General features: G+C 43.8%; 1 protein-coding gene across 1 annotated transcript; it reads right to left on the bottom strand.

Annotated features, from left to right (window-relative positions):
* LOC120575291 (cytosolic phospholipase A2 gamma-like) lies at positions 1 to 22,484 on the bottom strand. Its single transcript, XM_039826012.1, has 14 exons — positions 22,355 to 22,484; positions 18,974 to 19,077; positions 17,452 to 17,562; positions 15,416 to 15,558; positions 13,958 to 14,153; positions 13,745 to 13,850; positions 12,856 to 12,996; positions 4,307 to 4,372; positions 4,067 to 4,207; positions 3,685 to 3,831; positions 3,486 to 3,569; positions 2,477 to 2,631; positions 1,418 to 1,676; positions 1 to 758 (listed from the first exon to the last, which is right to left on the bottom strand). Exons 2-14 carry the CDS (start codon positions 19,031 to 19,033, stop codon positions 586 to 588), a joined length of 1,782 nt encoding a protein of 593 aa, XP_039681946.1. The 5' UTR covers positions 19,034 to 19,077; positions 22,355 to 22,484; the 3' UTR covers positions 1 to 585.
* Positions 22,485 to 23,432: the final 948 nt, after the last annotated feature.

A 23,432-nucleotide genomic window follows, 5' to 3' on the forward strand; every position in this document is an offset into this window, starting at 1 on the left:
TAAAGACAAATACATTCGTTTAATCAGTCAAGCATCAGAGTTACAATACACAGATCAGTGGGATCACAAGGAACGCAGAGACTAAGTTTCCCTAGCAACAGCCAAAAAGCCAGAGCCGGTCCACGTATCTCTAGACTGTCAGACCTCGTTAGCCCCGATCTAACCTTCCCCTCATCTCTTATCCTCTTTCTTGGGCCCCCTGTTCTTCCTCACCAGGACTGCTATCTTAACATAACACCTGCCAGGGTGGGGGCCACTGTATTATGTCTTGTCCTCATTTGTTATTATTACTCAATGTACTTGAGTTTCCTATATTCGGGGAACCACCGTCTCTATGACAGCACACAACTCAACTGCAATAAGCATACACCAAAACACACTTGGTCTCTTATGGAAACCTTTTACATTCTTATTATATTTAGCTGCAACTAGTAAAAACGTTCTACATTCGTTATCATTTTTTGTAATGCCTCGTTTTTATTTTTATTTCAGTTAACGACAATGTTTTTCCCACCTAGTTTTCGTTATTTCATTCATTTTCGTTAACGATTATAACCTTGGTCCTACCCTGACGGTGCCCCCCCCCTACATCTTGTTGTGTCGGCGGAGAACAGCCTTCTTGATCTCCCGCAGCAGAGTTTCCTTGTTGATCTTTATGTTGGCTTTTGCCGTCTCCAACTCAAACTCAATCTTCTCCTGGCTGTAGGGACGCTGGAAGGTGGAGAAATCTTCCATCTTTGCTTTGAACTCCGCTGCATCTACAGAAAACAGTAAAGACCAGTTCAGGCTCCAATCACCTGCTACCCTTCTTCTTGACACCTTGCTAAAAGCGTAGCGGTAAAAGCTTTTTTGGAAAAATGAGCACAGACGAAGCCAAGTTCAGACCAAAGATTTGCAACGAAAGACAAGTTGAAACTTGCAACTACTTGCAACGCACCGGTGGGCAGCATTCTAAAACCTGACCGTTCACACCAATGCGACGAGACGGCGTCATCTCCATAACGATTCTTTGTAGCCTACTTTGTAGCGCATGTTCAGCCTCCGTCTAAAGGTCTGCCATTTCCACTAGCTTTGTCAGTTTTGTAACATAGGAATAAAATGGAAAAAATTATGGATCATTTTATTTCTGTAGTTTGTAGCTGACTTTACCAGCTGACTTCGTTAACGTTCTAAAACCAACCTCTGCGACCAGACCAGCTGATTCGCAGGCGACGCCATCAGCCGGCTTGAGTCGAGCCGGTTCAGACTGCTGCAACTTTTCTCTACGAAGTTCTTAAATGGTTTCGGCTCGTTTTGAATCTTTGGTCTGAACTGGGCTAAAGAAGGCAAGTTTTGAAGAAAATTGGGATCGTGGAAAAAAGCACACCTGCTTGGTTCTTTCGGGGAATGATAGTAAAGATTTACAAAGAATACGTTTACGGCACTTTCTCTGTAACTGGGCGTTTTGGGAGCAATTGGCGGGGATTGCTGTGGACGAAGTACACACAGCGATACACTGGTAAGAGCAATCTGCGTGCGTGCGTGCGTGCGTGCGCGTGCACAATGGTGGGCGCCTTCTCTTTTCCCTCCAACACGTAGCAGCCCTTTGGCCAGTCTCTCTCCTCCAGGATTTTGGAGTCTATATCTGGGAAAGGCTTCTTCACCTCGGCTGCGTAGTCTCTGGCAAGAGTCAGAGTCTGTGAAGGGAGTAGAGGATCAACATTGTTTCACAGCTTTCACGCTGGTTTGCGCAATAAATCCTACTTGATCAAATTACATAACATTAAACAAAGCTGGAACATAAAACATAACCCATTTGTTGTTGCACTTTCAATCAAAAAGGGAAAGAGTCGAAGCCAACCATAAAATGTATAGGAAGGAAGTATGCAGCACATGCTTTTGAGCCTACATTTACTAAAAGGGACAAGGGGGTCTTTTTAGTTTTAACTTATCTCCATATCACAGATTTTTGCTGAAGGTTAATGTAAAGTTTGTTTTACTCTAGCTTCATGGTCTCACAGTGAAGGGCCGGGGTGTTGGGAGACTGGCGTTTGCATTAAAGCATCTAAAATGAACCGTAGACTAGGTTGCATTAACTCTAGTAAAAGAAATGACCTATAAAAGGAAAATTACTAACTGTTCAACAATGGCTCAATAGTCAGTATTTCTTTAGCATTTCATTTGTAAGTATTTTACTTACAAAATAGCTTTGATTTTATTAGATTGCAGTCAAAGGCCCATACAATATATTGTGTAATACTGTCGCCAATATAATGTTCAAACAGACTGAAAGGCCTCATTTCAATAAAGTGCGTTACACATAAGAACGGTTCTATTTGCGTTTCCATTGCCAAAAGCTATGTATGGTACCAATGGAACCGGAAATTCTGTCCCCATTTATTGTTACCCCTCTGTTGAGGTCAGGGTTACGTATGGTTCTATAGGTACTATACCGAAAGGTTTTGCTGGAACACTGCTGAACACACACAATCTGTACCTCAAACATGTTTCCGGCGCTGTACTCTGGTGCAATGATGAGGTCGATGTCTCTCTTTTCTCCCAGGAATGAAGGGTAGGCTACGTTAATCAGCAGCCCGGCGTCTATCAGGTGGAATGTCTCTGTAGAGCGGAGGTAAGGTGGAACTGTGGAATCTGCCCAGCAACAGAAGTTGAAAAGGTTTAATTGCATCCAATCTTTTTATTTTATTGTAATTGTTGTAATTATTGTATTGCATTTGCCAATTATTGTGTGTGCTGGAATTTGTAAAAACATTACCATACAAGGGCCCAGGTATCGTTCAAAAATGTTCAATACCGATACCATGACTTGGATACCGGTTCTAAAAAGGATACTTTTTTTCGATACCAATGTTTATTTATTTTTCAGATCCTACTACGTGAGCCCAGTCTCTGTGAGTAAAGGTAGTGTTTTACCTGCGTGTCTCTACGATGCAGCCAATCAGCAGCATTATTACATCTTTGTAGAAGCATGCGGTTTGCTTATTGGTTCACTAACGCTGATGAGATTTGCTCCTTAGGTATTGAAATTAGGTATTGAATAACGAGGCATTTTTCGATACTCTATACTTGAGAGGCCAATTGGTCTGTGCCTAAGACTTATTGAATTCAGTACCCAGCCCTATACCTTACCCATTGGGACAAACCGTTTTGGTCACTTGTGATTGTGTGATCTCAGCTGCCTACACTTTCATCTGCTCCATTGTTTTATAGAACTCATTTGCAATGGATTGGATTTTTTATTTTTTTTCCATGGTAGAAAGTGCTTAAAGAGACTCACGTTCCAACAGAGTGTCTCAACATAGGTGCAGCAGCCTTGGGCAATATGACAAAAATGAAGTGTTTTGTTTGTACATTTTAGCATGTAAACATGTTCTAGTAGAAACCCAAAAGTATGAACCTGAAAAAGCTATATAATAAGGTTGTGTTTTTATTATTGGTCCTTGATGTAAAGCACTGTGGATTGCTGAAGAGGTCTGTCTTCTCACCTTGGTATTTGTAGAGGAAGTTTCCGGTAGTTCCCCATTCCCATTTCCTAATCATGGGTAGAACCTGCTTAGTAAGCAGAGAGACTGGGGAAAACACATCGAAAAGAATTACACAGGCGTGTTTATATCTCTTTTGAGATAAAATGGGTGTGTTAGTCTACAACTGACCAGTCTGACTGTTTATGTGCCATACACTGACCATTTGTTTTGAAAGCTCCATCCTCCAGACTCTGGCTCCAGGTCTGTACTGCCGCCATCAGCTCCAGACTCCACTGGCCAAAACTACTTTTTCTTTCCTCCAAACTCTTGGACTCCAGCCACACTGACTTATCATGATTTAGCATGTCTGGAAAAGATAAGAAACTAATGGACTGTCATTTTAATAAGACATTTGCTGTGTCATTATTTCATCACAGACACAAAACAGTTGAAAAGGGAAGAAAATTGAAACCTTGATGGCATTACTTTCTGGGTATCAGTAGCTAACATCTTGCAATATAAGCTTGCAGCTGCAAAAACAATTGGATTTAATAGTTCATTGTTATAGATCATTTTAGTGTCAACTTTATTATCCACAATACCTTCTAGTATTTTCTGCAACTTGTCCAGGTCAGACAGAGCGGTAGGATCCTTTATGGTGCTTCTGGTCAGGGCTACAAGTTTATCAAGAGCATTGTACACACGCAGGTAGTCTTCAGCAGCGCCGTCCATCTGTCCAGACACTGACACACACACACACACACACACACACAAAAGTTATCTCCGCAGCTTTGAAAAGTACTTACATTTATGTATGTATGACAATGTCAACCTGTGATTACCATTCAGCCAGGGAGGGATGAGGTCTTTGATCGTCTGGTCTAGAGCCAACGCAGAACCTAAAATACCTGCACAGTTTCAGCACACACACAGATTGACAAAGACGAATAATGCAAATGTGATCAACAATCGACATCAATCTATCAATACCTGCAGATCAAGTGTTCTGTAGGGGTGTGCATCTCTCCCCTATGAGACGATCCCATACCTATGTAGATACACGGGCTACGATACGGTTCAGGGACGATTCATTTTAATATCGAAAGATTCAGTGTGATTCCATTCATTGTTGAATGTGATTGACGTGATTTACTGAGTTTTGGACAGATGGTACGGAGCCCCCCTGGTCCCACTTTGTCAAAACAATTAATTATAACTATCTTGTGGCCACGAGATACTATCTCTGCTTAGTGGATTGATTAGTGGATTAGTGGATTGATTCTTAATTTCCCACGAAGCTGATCGCGGTTACGTGTCAGTTAAACTTTTCATCTCCAATCCTATCTATATTTGTGAGAAGTGGCGCTGTCCTGAGTTGAAATCCTACTTTTCGGCTTTATTACCAAGTTAATAGGCGTGTGTGTTCGTGTCAGCCGCTGTCCATTTTCTAAGGTTCTGAAATGCAAACGATTTTTGACAAATTTGTTTTTTTGAAGGGCGTGCGCCTGTGCGCACCCACGGAGGAAAATAAATCGGCGCCTATGATCAGGAGAGATGCTGGAGGAACACTGAACGCGCTCCAACACACCGGGATATACCGGGAGCGCATTTTGATAATGAATGGCTAAGACACAAGGAGGAAAGAGGAGGACGCAGCACAGATAGACGGGCAGGACAGCGGAGCCGGAGGACAGCTGTGGATGTTTGGCGGATCGGCGCGTTGGCGTTGTGGCCCAAACAGGAAAAGCAGAGTGGACGTTGCTGGTCCTCTTCCCCCCTCCCTCAAACAGAAAAGGGTAAAGACTGTAGTCCCTTTCTCTATAGACTGGTTGAAATCAGATTTTCTATTGTTGCCCAAATCGCACTCGCACAACGCGCCGATCCTCCAAACATCCACAGCTGTCCTCCGGCTCCGGCTCCGCTGTCCTGCCCGTCTATCTTTATACGTTTCTTTTTCGCTCTCTATCCGCTCCTCTTTCCTCCTTGTGTCTCAGCCATTCATAATACAAAATAAAACACCCGAAGCACCACACTATATACAAAATAAAACACCCGAAACACCACACTATATACAACATAAGAAAACTGTGGCTGCCTGGCTCCACTTTGTGACATATATACACACACATGTAAAAAGTATAAATATAGGCTATAAAATATGAAGAAGATACTATCTCGTGGCCACAAGATAGTTATAATTAATTTTTTTGACAAAGTGGGACCAGGGGGGCTCCGTACAGATGACATTAATTTAAGACTAACGTTACTTGTTGCTGAAGTAACTGTTAACTTAGTTAGCTCTTGTTCGCTAGTTAGCTGTACAGCTGTCTAATTAGCTGACTTAGCCCCAGGGTTCAAAAAGTGAAACCTGAAAAAAAAACATCTCTGTAGTGTATTTATGGTCATAAACTGGCCTCCGCTGTGTTTGATCCCATTCAGCAGTGTTCACAGCGAGCAAATTTGCTGGTGAAGGCATGTCCCGCCCTACTCATGCCTAAACCTAACAAATATAACCAATCAAGGGAACAAGTACTAGCTAATCAAAGGCCAAAGAGGGACTTATTATATATTAGTTAAGGTTTACAGTAGCCAATTGTCAGGGTCCCACCGGCTCCAGCACACACTCCTCCTACTGATCCATACTCCTCGTCTCTCACGCAGCTCAGTCGCTCCCAGTCCCCTTAGTACTGATTACACACACCTGCACCTCATCAAGCCTCATCCTCAGTTCACCACCTGAAGCAGCACATCCACACACACTCATTGTCTAGTCTCATGTCTACATGACACTCTGACTCACACACGTTATGCCTACGCTCTCCAAGTTTGCCTTACCAGTGCTTCGTCTCCTGTTGGCTGCCGCTGATCTAAAACCTGCCTGCTCAGCTACCAGATTCCTGCCTGTTGCTTCCTGCTCGTTGTTGGATCATTGTAAATAAAGATCTGCTCATCACTCCAGTCTGTCTCCTGGTCGTTCGTGACAGAAGACTAGACCAAGATGCAAGATCCAACAGAGGCCGCGGGGGATCCTGTTCTCGATCCATTCACGGAGCCTCGCATGTGCGCGGGTCAATCTCTCCTGCACTCTCCGCCTGCTATTCCGCCCCCCGGCTGACGATCTCCTGCGCTCTGCACAGAGACATTTGCTTCCGCAAACACCGGCTTCTGCTACAGCGTGCCGCCGCGGAGTCCCATCGCCCGACCAGCGACATTCACTGGAGAGGCGGAGGATTGCAGTGGATTTCTGCTCCAGGTGTCTCTGTATTTTCAGATGCAAGCCCACCTGTTCAACAACGACACGGCCCGAGTGGCCTTTGTGATCTCCCTGCTGTCAGGCCGTGCTCTCCAGTGGGCCCAGTCATTATGGAACTCTAACTCCCGGTTGGTTACATCTTTGTCAGCTTTCATTCAACACTTCAAGGAAGTTTTCGGGCAGGTGGCGGCTGACCTTACTGTGCATGATCAACTTTACCGCTTCGGCCAGGGAGGCTCGTCTGTGAGTACATATGCTCTCCAGTTTCGTACTCTAGCGGCTGCTAGTGGTTGGAACGAGACAGCCCTCATAACGGCATTCAGACATGGTCTCCACCCAGATGTTCGTCAGCTAGTGGTGGTGTATGATGACACCATGGGACTGGAAAACCTCATACAAAAGACTGTACGTGTGGCTCAACGCTTGTCTGCCTGTGAACCCTCTGCCACGGCTGTTTCCTCTCCTCCTTCGGTGTCACCTAGCAGTGTTCCAGCTACTGAACCTATGCAAGTCGATTCGACTCGCCGCCTGTCACCTGCTGACCCAGCGCGCCCAGGGCTCAGGCTCTGCCTGTACTGTGGAGGGGACAAGCACTTCATCAGAGACTGCCCTATTCGTCCCCAGCGCCCAGCGGCGGAGTGTCGCAAAATTACCCCCTAGAATCGAGACTCTGATTTGCACTCCTGTACAAGTCTTAACTACCCGTCTCTGTGTCACAGCGCATGCCCTCATCGACTCAGGCTCAGCGGGGAATTTCATCTCCATTCCCCTCCTCCAGACGTTAGGGGTCAACAGGACTCCGGATTCGCAGGATTTGGAAGTACACACCACCAAGGCAAGCGCCGCTAAGAAAAGGGTCGGATTCGCCATGTTTCCCCTACACTGACGCTCCGGGTAGGCAGTTTGCACTCAGAAAGACTCACCTTCATGGTACTGGAAGACTCCACAGCCGAAATCATCCTGGGAAGACCATGGCTAGTACAGCATCAACCTATCATCGACTGGACGACTGGAGAGGTTCTACGATGGGGAGAGGACCGATATTCATGCCGCCACACCGCTCCAGAAGTCATCACCTCCCAAACCTCCTTCTACATCCACAAGCAATGAACCCCGGTTTCCCGTCTGTTCCACTACTATCGAGAGCCCCGACGTTCTTCATCAAGTGGACCTTCCCGTTGTTTACAAGGACTTTGAGGACGTGTTTAGTAAACAACTGGCTACGAAGCTGCCTCCACATCGACCCTGGGACTGTGCTGTTGACCTGAACCCCGGAGCCATCATCCCTAAGGGACGGGTCTATCCCCTCTCAATCCCAGAACAGAAAGCCATGGAGGAATATGTGAAGGAGGCCCTACAGCAACAGTTCATCCGCCCATCCACCTCTCCTGCCGCTTCCAGTTTCTTTTTTGTGGCCAAAAAGGATGGAGGTTTAAGACCATGCATTGACTATAGATCCCTTAACTCCCAAACCATAAAGTTCAGATATCCTCTTCCTCTGGTTCCGGCGGCCCTGGAGCAGCTGCGGGGAGCCCGCATCTTCACTAAGTTGGATTTAAGAAGCGCCTACAACCTGATCCGCATCCGTCGAGGCGACGAATGGAAGACAGCCTTTGTCACTCCCTCTGGACACTACGAGTATCAGGTCATGCCTTTCGGACTGGCTAATGCTCCTGCTGTATTCCAGGGATTCATGAACGAGGTTCTCCGGGAATTCCTCAACCGCTTCGTCGTGGTCTACATTGATGACATCCTCATCTATTCCTCTTCACTCTCTGAACACCAACTACACGTCCGTCAAGTGCTGAAAAAGCTCAGAGAGAACGACCTGTATCTGAAGCTGGAGAAATGTGAGTTCCACACCCCATCTGTGCAGTTTCTGGGGACGTTCATCAACCAACACGGAGTCCAGATGGACCAAAAAGAAAGTGGACACCATTCGTCATTGGCCTCTTCCCTCCACCATCAAGGACCTCCAGCGGTTTCTGGGATTTGCCAACTTTTATAGACGCTTCATCCTCGGCTACAGTACCATCAGTGCTCCTCTGACATCGGCCCTCAAGGGGCGCCCAAGTCCCTGTCCCTGACTCAGGAGGCCATCACTGCCTTTGCTCGTCTCAAGGATGCCTTCATAACCGCTCCCATCCTGGCTCATCCTAACCCGGACCTGCCCTTTGTTGTTGAGGTTGATGCTCCTCCACTGGGGGGAAGGGGAAGTACTGTCGCAGCGGCAAGGAACACCTCCCAGACTCCATCCCTGTGCTTTCTTCTCCAAGAAGCTTTCTACTGCCGAACAGAATTACGACATCGGAAACCGGGAACTACTGGCCATCAAACTGGCCCTTGAGGAGTGGAGACATTGGTTAGAGGGAGCTAATCACCAGTTCGAGGTTATAACAGATCATCGCAACCTGGAATACATCAGAGAGGCAAGACGATTGAACCCTCGCCAGGCCCGCGGGCTCTCTTCTTCACTCGCGCTACTTCCACATCACCTATAGACCAGGCAGCAAGAATGGCAAGGCTGATGCCCTCTCGCGTCCATCAATCAGCTGTTGAGGATCTCCAACCTGAACCCATCATACCCCCGGCCTTGATCGTCAATCCTATTGTCTGGGATACCAGCAGCAGATCACCCAGGCAAACCTTCACCTTCCGCTCCGCCAGGAGGTCCCGAAGAGGTGGTCTTCGTTCCTCCTCAGTTCCGATATAGCCTGGCTTGGATTCAGCCCACACCGTGGGTTCGGGACATCCGGACAAGAAGCGTACCCCTCCTCCTTCGCCAACGGTACTGGTGGCCCACCATCTCACAGGATGTGTCCCGTTATGTTTCCAGCTGTTCGGTTTGTGCCATAACCAACACCCCCAGAAATCTCCCAGAAGGCAAGCTCATGCCCCTTCCTGTTCCTCGACGCCCATGGTCCCACTTAGGGATAGACTTCATGACTGACCTTCCTTTATCCGATGGCCACACCTGCATCCTGGTAGCAGTGGACAGGTTCTCCAAGGGGTGTAGGCTGATTCCTCTACCCAGGCTTCCCAATGCCCTCAAGACGGCAGAAGCACTCTTTTGTCATGTGTTCAGGAACTTCGGCATTCCAGAGGACATCGTCTCGGACAGAGGACCTCAGTTAATCTCCAGAGTTTGGCACGCCTTCTTCAGGCTCTTGGGTGTGACAGTCAGTCTATCGTCAGGATATCACCCTCAGACAAACGGACAAACTGAAAGGAAGATCCAAGAAATAGGACGTCATCTCAGGACCTACTGCCACCAGAACCAGGACAGTTGGAGCCGTTTCCTCCCCTGGGCGGAATATGCCCAGAATTCCCTTCGTCAAACCACCACAGGACTCACCCCCTTCCAATGCATCCTGGGTTATCAACCCCCGCTTTTCCCTTGGTCGGGTGAGCCGTCAGAGGTGCCTGCCGTTAACCACTGGTTCCAGAGCAGTGAGAGGGTATGGGATGCAGCTCACGTACAGCTCCAACAAGCTGTCCACAGGCACAAGGAACATGCAGATCGACATCGGTCCGACACCCCACAGTACCATCCCGGCCAGAAAGTGTGGCTGTCCACTCGGGACCTTCGTCTCCGCCTTCCTTGCCGAAAGCTCAGCCCACGCTACATTGGGCCTTTCACCATACAGAGACAGATAAATGACGTCACCTACAGGCTATCCCTTCCTTCTCAGTACAGAATCTCTCCTTCATTTCATGTCTCCCTATTGAAACCCTTTATTGACCCTGTCTCTCCTCCTCCCACAGACCCTGACACCGTGATGCCTCCTCCTCCCGTCCCTGTCGAAGATGACGCCATCTACAGGGTCCGTCACATCTTGGATTCACGGCGACGGGGTCGGCGTCTCGAGTATCTGGTTGACTGGGAGGACTACGGTCCCGAGGAGCGGTCGTGGGTGCCTCGGGCTGACATTCTGGACCCTGCTCTCCTCGACCAGTTCCATGCAGATCGCCCCGATCGCCCCGCCCCTCGGGGTCGGGGCAGGCCTCGTCGCCGTGTTCGCCCCTCTTCTCAGCCGTCGGGAGCCGCCTTGGGAGGAGGGGGTACTGTCAGGGTCCCACCGGCTCCAGCACACACTCCTCCTACTGATCCATACTCCTCGTCTCTCACGCAGCTCAGTCGCTCCCAGTCCCCTCAGTACTGATTACACACACCTGCACCTCATCAAGCCTCATCCTCAGTTCACCACCTGCAGCTAATCAACAACCACCTACATAAGCAGCACATCCACACACACTCATTGTCTAGTCTCATGTCTACATGACACTCTGACTCACACACGTTATGCCTACTCTCTCCAAGTTTGCCTTACCAGTGCTTCGTCTCCTGTTGGCTGCCGCTGATCTAAAACCTGCCTGCTCAGCTACCAGATTCCTGCCTGTTGCTTCCTGCTCGTTGTTGGATCATTGTAAATAAAGATCTGCTCATCACTCCAGTCTGTCTCCTGGTCGTTCGTGACACCAATAGCGCTGAATGTGCGTTACGCTGGGTTTTCACAGGCAGCTTCGAAGTGATTCAAATCATTCCACAGTGCTAGCTCTTTAGCTTATTTGGAGTCGCTGGACCGGTGTGGGAAATGAACATTTAGACACTAGATTTAAGATTATTTCATGTATTTAGTTTCACGATGTATTAATTGTCAACTAAGGGTGCTTTGGCACCTTAGTTCCGTGGACTCCGTACGATTCGGAGGTAATGTTGCAGCATTGTTGCATTTTTCATTTGGTTTGCTTTCACATTGCACTTTGTATAACGCACCAAACAGAATATCCGAAACTCGCCAACACTACTGGTTTCAGAAATAAAGGAACACCAAATATAGAACTTCTTGGGTTTTCTGGTTGAGCTTTAGGGTTTCTAATATTTTAGAAAAAGCTAAACGATCTGAGCAATGCGGATTCCGTCCTGGTTGTGGAACCTGTGTGAATCCTGGAGGGGGCCTGGGAGTATGCCTATCCAGTGTAGGCGTATGACCGCGTCCCCTGGGAGATACTGCGAGAGTCCGCTAATTGAACAGCTGTACAGCTATCCGAGCTAACTAGATAACGGCAGCTAACTACAGTTAGTGGTTACTTTAGCAACAAGTAGCTTTAGCCTAACGCTATCTGTCCAAAACTCATTAATTTACCTCGGTACTGCATCCACTGTTATCCCAACCCAGTCTCATGGCAGTACGTGTAATGGTCACGTTATTTTAATCTATTGATACGAGTTATCCAACTGGTCTCATAACTTTTATGACATCTTAATGACAAGTCCAAATGGTTCCACTTTACTACCAATGTAAACCGCCTAATGACAGTTTAATGTAATGTTAACACAGAGCTAAATAGTTTCTTAAAGTTTAAAATGTAGTCCTGCCATGATATATGTATGACAAGTAATGTTGTCTAGGTTGATGTCAAGTTCTCATTACAAAAGACATTGACAGGTTACATTGTCTTGCTTGATGTCAAGTTTAACACAAACATCTCAAACAATGCTACATTAAAAGTGTCACAATTTACCAAATTACACTTAATGACAACAGTTGTGAACATTCAAAAAGACTCATTCATGTTCACAACAGGTGTCATGATTAATAATTATGATGGTGTCATGTCAGTCTTATGAACAACCCTTCAAATAAAGTGTTACCGCATTTGTATTACGATTTTGAAATACTCATTCCTTCTAAGAATTGTAACCCTTTTAATGCCATTATGCATTTTGACATGATGCCACTGGTGTATGTTTTAATATGAATTAGTTTCTATATACGGTTGCAGCTTTAAGACTGTACTAGCTCTCTTTCTTTGAAAACCTGTTTCTCTGAGTATTTATTGGTAATTAAATGCTGTTATTTTTAGTGCAGCACACATTTCATTAATGTTAGAATCAATCAAGACACCCAATCCTATATGCCTTTGATTTTTATAACCAAAGCATTAGTAGTTACTTGCTGATCCAGTCTGTTAAAGCCTCTGGAAATTTGGTTTCAAAGAGAAAAGTAAGAATGCATATATGATTATCAAGACCTCAAATACTTAAATAACTTTAAAATAAAGTATGTATAAAATAGGTATGAATTGGTTTAGTGTTTAGTTACTGTAAGTCCATACTACTCTGTGAACACACACCTTGTAGTTTGACCATGTCCATCTCTGGCTCCTTCACCAGCAGCTTTCCGTTCTCAAATTTGCTGCCCAGGAGAGAAGTTTTCACAAAGAGACCCAACTCTGTGAAACCAGCCTCGTGCGGGGTCACCTCGAACCATTTCCCTGAAAGAGAGAAAGTCGGTTTACACTTGCAAGTCATTAAGTCACTAAGGTGCTGGTCTGGATCAACAGAAGTACATTTCCTGGGTAACTGCCGGACATTTCCCTCACCTTCCGCCCTGTGTTGCCATTGGTGGGATTGCTATGGACGATACACTTACAAATTACATTTAACCATGTATCCAGCTAATTTAAATAGCTCACCTTACTATATTGTGTCAACAGTTAACTTCACTTAATATTGTATGTGGCCTTTTCTTCCACTAAAACAAGTTCCCAAGATTATTTTGCAGAGCCACCGTCGCTGTGTCCAGAGCTAAGCGCCTCCCATGATTGGGATTGGTTTAAAGAAATGCACACAACCCGGCTACCAGCGGCAATTGGTAGCTGACAGTCAGCCGGCTACAGGCACCACCAAATGTCCTTTCAGGGGCCATGTAGTTGAGTTTAGCCAGAAAAATTGTGAGTCATGCGGAAATTAGGCACGGTTAAGTTTCGAAAAAAAGATTGTGGTTTGGATTAAGACATTCACAAAAAGTATTTTGTTTACGCCACGAAATTAACCGCGCTCTCCAGCTTGAAAGCGCTGTATTTTCCATTGATTATTGAAGTGCATACTCCGTGTTTGGCATGCCTGACCGGCACTATATCCATTGTTTTAGCAAGGGGGATTTCATTCTTGCATGTTTTGATGTTCATGATCAAAAAACGTTTTTTTTTTCCCCCCAAATCGCAACCTGTGTACGTGTACCTTGTATGGGCCCGTGTAAGTAGCAGTACTTCTCTATGGCACTGTAGATGGGGTAAGGGTTGGTGGCTTTTCTGCTGGCCTCATCTGAAAGACGTCGTAGGTCCATCTAATAAAACACAAGATGTTTCTGTGAAGGACTACACATACAATCTTCATAATAGAGTGTGCTGCATTTCAAATGGGACATAAGAGTAATAGTGTGTGGGTCATCACCTGTTTCATGATCCCAGCAGAGGTCAAAACCCCCCAGACATCGCTGAGAGAGAAGTAGTCCTCCTCTGCCCTCTCATCCAACCAGGCCAAAGCTTTCTCCAGCGGAACCTCAGGGCCCGACAGCCTGGACACTGCAGTGTCCAGGCTGTCAGGGCTGTCACTCCACTGTGGGTCGCTGTAGATGGAGGACATGGACCTATCACAGGGGACACATAGGTCAAGGAGAACAATTAAGCATTTTTTCTGTACGTACTGAAACAATACAGCTGGCTCAACCAAATGTTAATGCAATAATACACTTACATTTCAGCAGTCTAATTTAAAACCGGGGGCTTAAACTGCAAAAGTTTAATACGATGGCACATCTTTTACTTACTCATATGTATTTATTTCAATGCTCATACACTCATGCAGATGTTAAATACTCAGGGATTTCTAAAATGTATAATACTCTAAATTATCAATTCACTCAGAAGATGGTCTTTAGAATGATTGGTTTAAAAACACAAAGGAAAGAAATGCCCCATAGGTGGTCTTTAAAATCTAAATAACCATTCCAGATCAACCAATCTTTACACAACATTTGAAAATGCAGTTATCTGAATAAATTAAATCATAAACCAACCAAGGGTGTAGGTTTCATTTCGATATGGCTTCACATTGAATGGGAATTGTTATGCACAAATGTATGGTGGAAAGGTCTTTATTTACGTAAAAGAAAAGCACAAAAGTAAGCATAAAAAAAACAATTCAGCATTATAATGTGATCCTTTTGGCAGCCTAGTTGCTCCAGTACTCAAACAAATAGCACTACACACAAAATGTACCACTGCACTTTCATATGGCTCTTTGTAGTTTTGCTTATTTAAAGCTAATGTACTTGCACTTAGTACCAATTGTCTGGGTTTGCACCTTCCAAGGTTGAAAGCGCTTATCTGTATTTGGAAGTCGCTTTGGATAAAAGCGTCAGCTAAATGACATGTAATTTAAATATAATGTATCTAGTCTGAGCATTTTTGTCGGTTCGTCGCCTTCTCTCCCGGTTCTATCCCTGCATTCGCTCCTTCCTGGTCCGTGTCTTGTTTTTCTAGTGGGTTTTGGATTTTGTTTTTGGTCTTCCTTTTGCTTGCCTGCCTGCATGCCCGCCCTCAGAACACCTTCAGTTTGTAAGCCTTTTGTTCAGTAAAATCTTTTACTCTACCTGTTGCCTCCTCGTCGCTACTCTGACAGGCAGTTGCCGGTTGTATTTAGCCGCTACAGAGCTCCGGGACGCCGGCTACCAGCTGCAGTTGTTTAGCCGCCAATAGGTGACTGTGAGCCAGCTACAGCCACCGCCTGAAGGCGGTCCTTTCAGGGGCCATGGTAGTGGAGTTTAGCCAGAAAAAGTGAGCGTCATGCAGCAATGACCGTTAAGTTTAAGCACTCATTTCTATCTGTGTTAAGTGTGGTTATTGTTACCATGTTGACCCAGAAACTGATCCTAGGTAGAGCAGCATGTCCACCAGATGTTCCTTTTCCATCTGATAGAGGGAACCGAGCAGACCCACAGATGCCCTCTGACCCCCACCTGATGCCAACAGAGCGATGTGGGGAACTGAATCCTTGTGGAAACATGATGGAGAGAGGGTTAATGTGCTAAGTCAGCTATAAGAGAATGTCTTATTATTTTACATACTTCATTGTAAGAGTTATGCAAGAGTTATTCATAAGGTTATTAGGAGTTTAAAAAAATGTAGCAACTGGGGCACCTGGGTATCTCAGTTGCGCACCTATATGTAGAAGTTTATTCTTCAACACAGAAGAAGTTCAAATCTGACCTGCAGCAAATTTCCTTCATGTCTTCGGTGCCATGTCATTTCTCCGACGTTCCATTGTTCCGACCTCTCAATAACCCAAAAAATTCCCTTTGGTCCTACAGCCCACTAGTCCGACGTCCACCAGCGATTTTACGAATCCCACTATGGCCATGCCAATAGCATTTATTGGCTAGGCGTCCATGCTTACGCAACATAACCCCATTTGTACAGGTCCTATCCCCTGACCAATCCGCTATCCTAACCTTAACCATTTGAGGTCAATACTTAACCCCAACCAATCGAGCTGCTTCATAGGGCGGGTCTTGGCGTGGCCATGGTGGGATTCGTAATTTCGCCACCAGTGGTACGTCGGACTAGTGGGCTGTAGGACCAAAGGGAATTTTTTGGGTTATTGAGGTTGGAACAATAGAGCGTACGTTTCTCGTCTTAAATATTGGTCAAAAATTATTCATAATTTCTGCTTTTCTAACTCGATTTGCTATAAATGAAGTTAATTGACCAGGACTTCCAAAAATAAGTGTTAAAAGTTGGGATGAAGCCGGCTTAAAAGATGTAACACAGAATTGGGTGATAATGTATACCCTATAAACAGACAAAACAGATGGGTAAATTTTGACCCGGGAGTACAAAAAGTGCAACGTTGACAGGAAGACAATACAAGGGTTAAAAAGGTGGAAATGCCCCAAAAAATAATCTTTAAAAAAAAATAAAAATAAAAAATTGCCCATTGGTTTGTGGACTGCTGTTTTGAAGCCTTGAGTTCGGCAATTTAGCCGTCGCCATCTTGGTTGGCAATTTAGCCGTCGCCATCTTGGTTATTTGAAACCTGACTTGATGATTTTTTAATGAGAGGGCGGAGCTACGCAGGATGAAGTAGCAACCAGTGTTGCTTATGGTTGCAATTGCGCTGCACTAAACTAAACGCTAAAGAGGGAAAGTAGGCAAATTTCAACAGAGTTCGGCTGACGGGAAAAACTGGATCTTTGGGTAGTAGCGCCGGTTATCTGCATGTACAGCAATACTTAGAAAAATCAGCAAACGTTCTCTTAAGTTACCAGCTAATGCTAGCAGTAGCCTTGGTTGGCAAGGTGCTACCGAACTTTGAACGAGACATTTAAAGACATCCCCTGCTTAATGTTTATTTTAAAAACAAATTTGACCCTAATTTACAAAATAAAGCTCATGGTGTATTAAAGGGATACGCCACCGTTTGTTGAAATAGGGCTTATCACGGTCTCCCCTAGCTGTAGATAGGTGGGCCAACGCATTTTTTGTGCATGCATTGTTTTAGTCCGGTGCAACACCGGCAGCGCCGCCGCTAGTTAGCTTAGCATAGTGAATGGAATCCTATGTTGCCGGTTAGCATGTTGTGAGTAAAAGGGAGTCAAAAGACAAAAAAAAATAAAAAAATAAAAGTCAACCTAATTACTTGCACTAAGACAAAAAATGCATTGGCCCACCTAACTACAGCCAGGGTAGACGTGATAAGCCCTATTTCAACAAACGGTGGTGTATTCCTTTAAAAGGTCCCATGGCATGAAAATTATCACATCATGTACATTTGCAGAGGACATTTGTGCAAACATACATTCCTAAACAAAAATAAGTTTAATCTAAAGAAAGAAAGAAAGCAAGAGAAGTTGTCTTTCCTGAAGTGTGAGAGGTATTCTTTCTTACTGTAGTACAGTTGATTCCCAGGCTGCTGAGGGACTCCAGAACTACTCGTTTCCTCTGGTGAACATACTCCTTTTCCCCAGCACACAGAGACTGGGACTGACTGATGGCTTTCTGGGGATGATCAAAGACAGCTAACTCAATCAGACTGAATAGGTAATAATACTAGTAAATAATAATAAAATAAGAATAATCAGCATTATTTACAAGTGTTTTCACATGGGAAAATCAAAACAATCACAATAACAAATACAATCAGGCCACAAAGTACAGAGAATTAAAGAGAGTAACATACCCAACAGTGATACACAAATATTGAAATATTTATGTATCTCTTGAAGAAACCAAGAAATAAAATCACACATTTATTTCATCCCAGAGTTGAGTCTGCCACAAACATCGAAATGTGTTACTCTTCATATTAATGAAAACATGCTTTAATGAGACAGTGTGCTGCTGCAAAATAATATCATGTAATGCCTTATGTTGGGTTTCAATTTAGAAATCAGTGAATTCACACGCACCTTTTTCACATTTAAAGTTTATTTATGTAGCAGCAATCACAGACACAGGCCAATTTAATTAAAGCCTCCGACACAGGTGATTTCAGTTATTCTGGCTGACTGGACCTTTGCTCGGGTTGAAGGTGGGCCAGAGGTTTGCTGGGAATTTATTAGGTCACAAATTATTTCTACCATTAAGAATGACAAAGCTGTCATCTGTCCTGCCCTAACAGTTGCAACAAAGACTCAGGAAATTGTCACTCAGTCTAACCAAGCCCATACATTCCTGGGAAGGTCCAGTCAGTCTGATTAACTGACAACACGTGTGTGGGCGTTCAGCACATTAAAACCCAATAAAAATCTCAACAACTAATAAATCATTAAGGCAAGAAACATCAAAATTGATATAATACAATCAACAACATGGCTGATCAAATGCCTGGCTAAAAAGATACATCTTTAGCTGCTTTTTTGAAGACCCTGCTCTCAAATCATGAGGCAAAGTGATTGCCAGAGAGTACCAGAACTTGTTGCCGTGCCTTGTTCTCATACCTGATATAAAACCTTTGCCATGCATCTCTCACCTTAGAAGCGGATGTCTTCTGCTCCATGTTGTCCACTTGAATTGTTGCTGAACTGTGTTCTACAAATAAAGCTGCCTTGCTTTTACTAAAACTAAAAGGTCACGCAAAAGGCAAATCCGTGAGACTGAAAAACTTTTATTCATTTTATATATATATATATATATATATATATATATATATATATATATATATATATATATATATAGTCTATCTTATCTCTTATCTTATCCAAGGGCTGTTCTCTGCCAACAGAACAAGATGTAGGGTGGTCAGTGTGAGGGTGTGGCTGGATTAACAGGCCATTAGATGAGTAGACAAATGTGTGTGTAGACTCAAAGTGTAACAAATTTTGAAACTAAACTTGTTTTCTTAAACTTTCTTATCATCCCTCTCCTCATCCCTCTGCTTCTTGTTCTTCATTGCATCCTTCTTCCTCACCTTCCTGTTCCTCCTCCTTGCCTCTTTCTTGGCCTTCCTCTTCTTCTCCTTCAACTTCATCTTATTTTCTTAAGGCTGTTACAACAAGGTCTTCAGAGTCTGGCCTACAAAAAAACAAAAAGTACTGAGACATGAATAAGGGAAATATATTTTTCAAAGATTTTGTCTATTCTTTCATTGCTTTATGGGTCAAATTGTTTGGATTGATAATTTCAAAGAGTCTTTATTTGACAGATGTGCACAAACTTTCATATTCCTGTATCATGCTGCTATGTGCCCCTGGTTAAAGGACAGTTCTGGCATAAAATGAACCTAGGGGTTAATAACATAGGTGTACTGAGTTGACCGTTCTTTGGGACATGTTTTCATGCTAATCGAATGGGTTCCTAGCTTGAAACAAGCTAGCGCAAACCGGTGATTAGCTGCTAACGCTAGCTTTCAGGGCAGAGGGTAAATATTTCTACAAAAGAGCACCACATAATGAGGGTCCCTACATGTAAACTGAAGCATTGAGATTTTTGTAAGTGTACAGACAGTTTATTAAAAAGAGATTATAAAAACAGTAGCGTTCATTTATAGACGTGGGCGCCGTCTTGGACCAGTCGAACGACAAACGCCATGCAACCGGTAACATAGCTCAAACACGGCGTTCGTGGTTCGACTGTGTGGACTCCATTGTCCCAACAAGGACTGTTCTTTGTTACTCAAATAACATACCATGGTTAACAAGGGACATTAAGGACATTTTAATGGTATTGGTAATAGGGAGGAGCTTAAAAGATCCACGTGAACCTGAAACTTAAGCTCAAGGAGGCCAACGAGAAATAGGCCTACTGGAGGAAGCTGGTGTGGAAACTCCAGCCAAACAACATGAGAGTTGAATCACTGGTTTCAGGTCAGCTGGCAATGGGATTGAGGGAGGAGTGGATAAGGCAAATTAACTGAACCCGTTTTTGAAACAGGTTTAACTCAGCAGCCCCCACCCTGCCAACTTCCAGGGTCAACTCAATGATCAAGCCACTACTACCCCCCTCCCCCTCCTATCTGCTCTCCCTCCTCCAGATGGGGGGGCCTACAACTCCTCCCAAAGACTCCAACCCCACCCCCAGTTACAACGATGTGCTTCGCAGCTGACCAGGTGATAAGACAGCTGGAAGGACTCAATGCAGGGAAAAAGCTGCAGGCCCTGATGGTGTGAGCCCCAGGGTGCTCAATGCCAAAAAAGTACCCGTTGGCAGGTACCAGGGATTTTTTTTTTTTTTTTTCCAGAATGGAAAACCAAAAAGGCGAGTAGAGTTGAGCAGGTACCATGCAATGGAAAAACGCTATAAGAGTGGCAGACAACAACAGACTCAACAGATTCACAAGGCCGGTGAGGTTGTTGGTATGGAGCTGGACTCCTTAAAGACAGTGTCAGAGAGTAGGACGCTATCCAAAAAACTCCTCCCACCCACTCCACACTGCTCAGTCTGAGGAGCACCTTCAGCGACAGACCCAGACACCCACGATGCACCAGAGCACCACAGGAGGTCGTTCCTGCCTGTGGCCACCAAACTTTATAACTCCTCCCTCTGAGTGTTACACGCTTAAGTGTCAAAACTGGTATCACATTACATATCTCCACACATTCAATCAATATTCTTGGATAATTATATACAATAATTACTTGGTGCAATGTGTTATTTATTCACTGCTGCAACTTATATCCACACTGTACTTATTTATGTTCCTATTGTATTTATGTTGCCACTGCACTACAATAGAATTTGTACAGTCCCTTTGAAACCATCTTTTTAATCTAATCTTACTTGTAACCTAATCTCTCACTTCTACTTAACATTTTTATTTATTTCTTACTGTAGCTATGTTACTTTATACACTTACTCTTTTCCTACTCTTATTTTACCTTGAATTTGACTGAGCAACGGCAACTAAATAATTTCCCTGAAGGGATCAATAAAATATTCTGATTCTGATTGTGTGAATGTAGTAACGTAAATGAGACACTAGAGGTCTATGTTCCCCATGTTTTGGCTTGTATCAGTAAAGACTTTCTCCTGCATAATTCCCATTGCCAGAATAGAATAGCAAGTACACATGTTTTGAATTAGGTTTTTAATCTAATAAATGTGTGTTTAAGATTGTTCTGGATTGAATTTAGTGAATGTAATGCTAAGAAACCGTCACACAGATTATAAAGTTGGCTAATAGAAACCCACTGGCAGCTCTGAAACACACAAACCAAAAACCAGCAAAAAGTTTCATAAATAAGGAATGAACACAAAACAGTTATTAATATCCTATTTTTGACCTGTAAACAAAATCCCAATCTGCTTGCATAGTGTGCCACGTTTTTTTTTTTTTCCCCAGTCTTCAACTGAGCAGGACCAAGAGGGAAAGTTTCAAATTCCATAAGTACATGCTTTAAAAGGAATGATTCCCACATTTCGGGAACTATGCTTATCTGCTATCTGTCCAAGTGTGAGATGAGTAAGGCTCAGTCAGGTTGGCAAGGTGCGGTGGCTCCACAGCAGTAACCACCACCAGAATTAACTATCCTACACCACCTGGGGACTCTCACCCCAAGATATGCTTTAATTCTACCTTAACTAATACAGTTATACAAAGGCTACACAGGTTCATTAACTGAAGCAAGACCGAGACGTGGTTCCAAAAAGAAAGAAATCATTCAAAGTGCCTGAAAAGAGGGTGGTTAGAAATGTAGGGGAATCAAATTAGGACAATCAAATTTAAGTAGAAAAGACAAAAGGTTTATTACAATGTTGACAATTTAAAAAAAAGGTAAATTCTTTTTAAACAACTACACTCCAAGTTACTTAAAATGACCAAATGAAAAGGGGAAGTGGGCAGAGTCCAGCTGTGGATAGGCAATCTAACTCAGGGTGTGTTCCAGGGGTGCATCAACATACCCACCATATGTGTCACTGCAATCAATATCAATAGTCAATAGTCAATAGTCATTGCAAAGCAACTGCAAATCGTGTCCCAGTGCCATTATCACTACAAACTGTGCAGGGACCCCTCACTAGCGTGCCTAGCCCCCATCGTAAGCTGGCTAGTAGCTCCACTGAAAAGGAAACAACAAAGTACAGATATAAAAACAACAGTTTGTCATATATATATAAAATACAGCAAAACAGCAGCTGACAACCTACACGTCCGAAAACATGTACACATTAAAAACTTTCACCTTCAGTAACCATCATACCTTACTGCTGGTTATTCCTACCTTACACCATGTGCTCAGTAGACCAAGAAATACACTGTATCATAGTACTTTGGATTCCTGTCAGACAGGCAAACTGCATCAAAATGTGTAAGTCTTAAAAGCATAAAAATGGCTTCAATCTGCTCACCTACCTAAAATGGTCACAGAAAGGGTCCCATGTAGTAACTGACAGGAAGCAAACACCAGAAGCAGCCATGATGGCACAGGTGCCTTATATAAATTCAGCAAATGAGGGGCAGTTTGGTCTAGGGGGGGAGGGAGCTAATTGGATACTAGGGAGGTATGTTCAAGAGCAGACAGTGCATGGTTGAATACCAAAAGTTCTGCACACACGCAAACCCCATTACGCTAGCTTAGCATTGATTACTGTAAGAAGGGGGAAACCGTTAGCCTGGCTGCGCCAAAGTTAAAACTAACCTACTCCCACTAAACCTTACAGTTTTGCCCCACAAAGGATCGAAGAATAATAACATTTCCTTTGTGATGACAAACCATATGTACTGGATTTTTATTTAATTCAGTTCAAGCACATTCAAAGCAATTTTGCACAAACATATGGTCTGAAATATCCATTTTTTAAACCACAGTTTTAATTAGAGCAATCTCAAAGTTATACTCAGCTGAGTTGAAGAAGGAGGTTGCTTCAACAATGGAGATTCTCGGTAAAGTGCTAAACCCAAAATCCAATAGGCATGTTCCAAAAAGTGGAGAAAAGGAAAAGTTACCAAGTTAAGGAGGACAAAATACTATCATTTCACTTATTTATTTAGGCTCACATCAACATAGATAGATAGATTTGTATTGATGCCAAAAAAATGGGAAATTCCAGTGTTGCAGCAGCAAAATATCAGACACACAGCACATGTCAGAATGTGACTTTAGGCATGACTTTAGGCAGCTTTTTAATTTTGTTCCCAATGTAAAATGTTTTGGTTAATTACCCAGTTTGAGTTTTAGTAGTATATACAGAATATACATGAAATAATAGGATACAATATACATGAAATAATAATAGGATAGAATATAAGAACATATAATTTAAAATATATACAAGTTGGGAATAAAAATGTACAACTGTTTAACTAGTAGTGATAAAGCTGTAGATAAACCTATTGTGCAAGATGCACTCAGTGCAGTTGTGATGTCTATGAGTCTTATCTCACACTCAGTGATGACGTGTTAAAAAGTTTAATTGCCTGTGGTAGGAAT

This window comes from Perca fluviatilis, chromosome 15 (genome assembly GCF_010015445.1).
Source record: "Perca fluviatilis chromosome 15, GENO_Pfluv_1.0, whole genome shotgun sequence".
Lineage (NCBI taxonomy): Eukaryota > Metazoa > Chordata > Actinopteri > Perciformes > Percidae > Perca > Perca fluviatilis.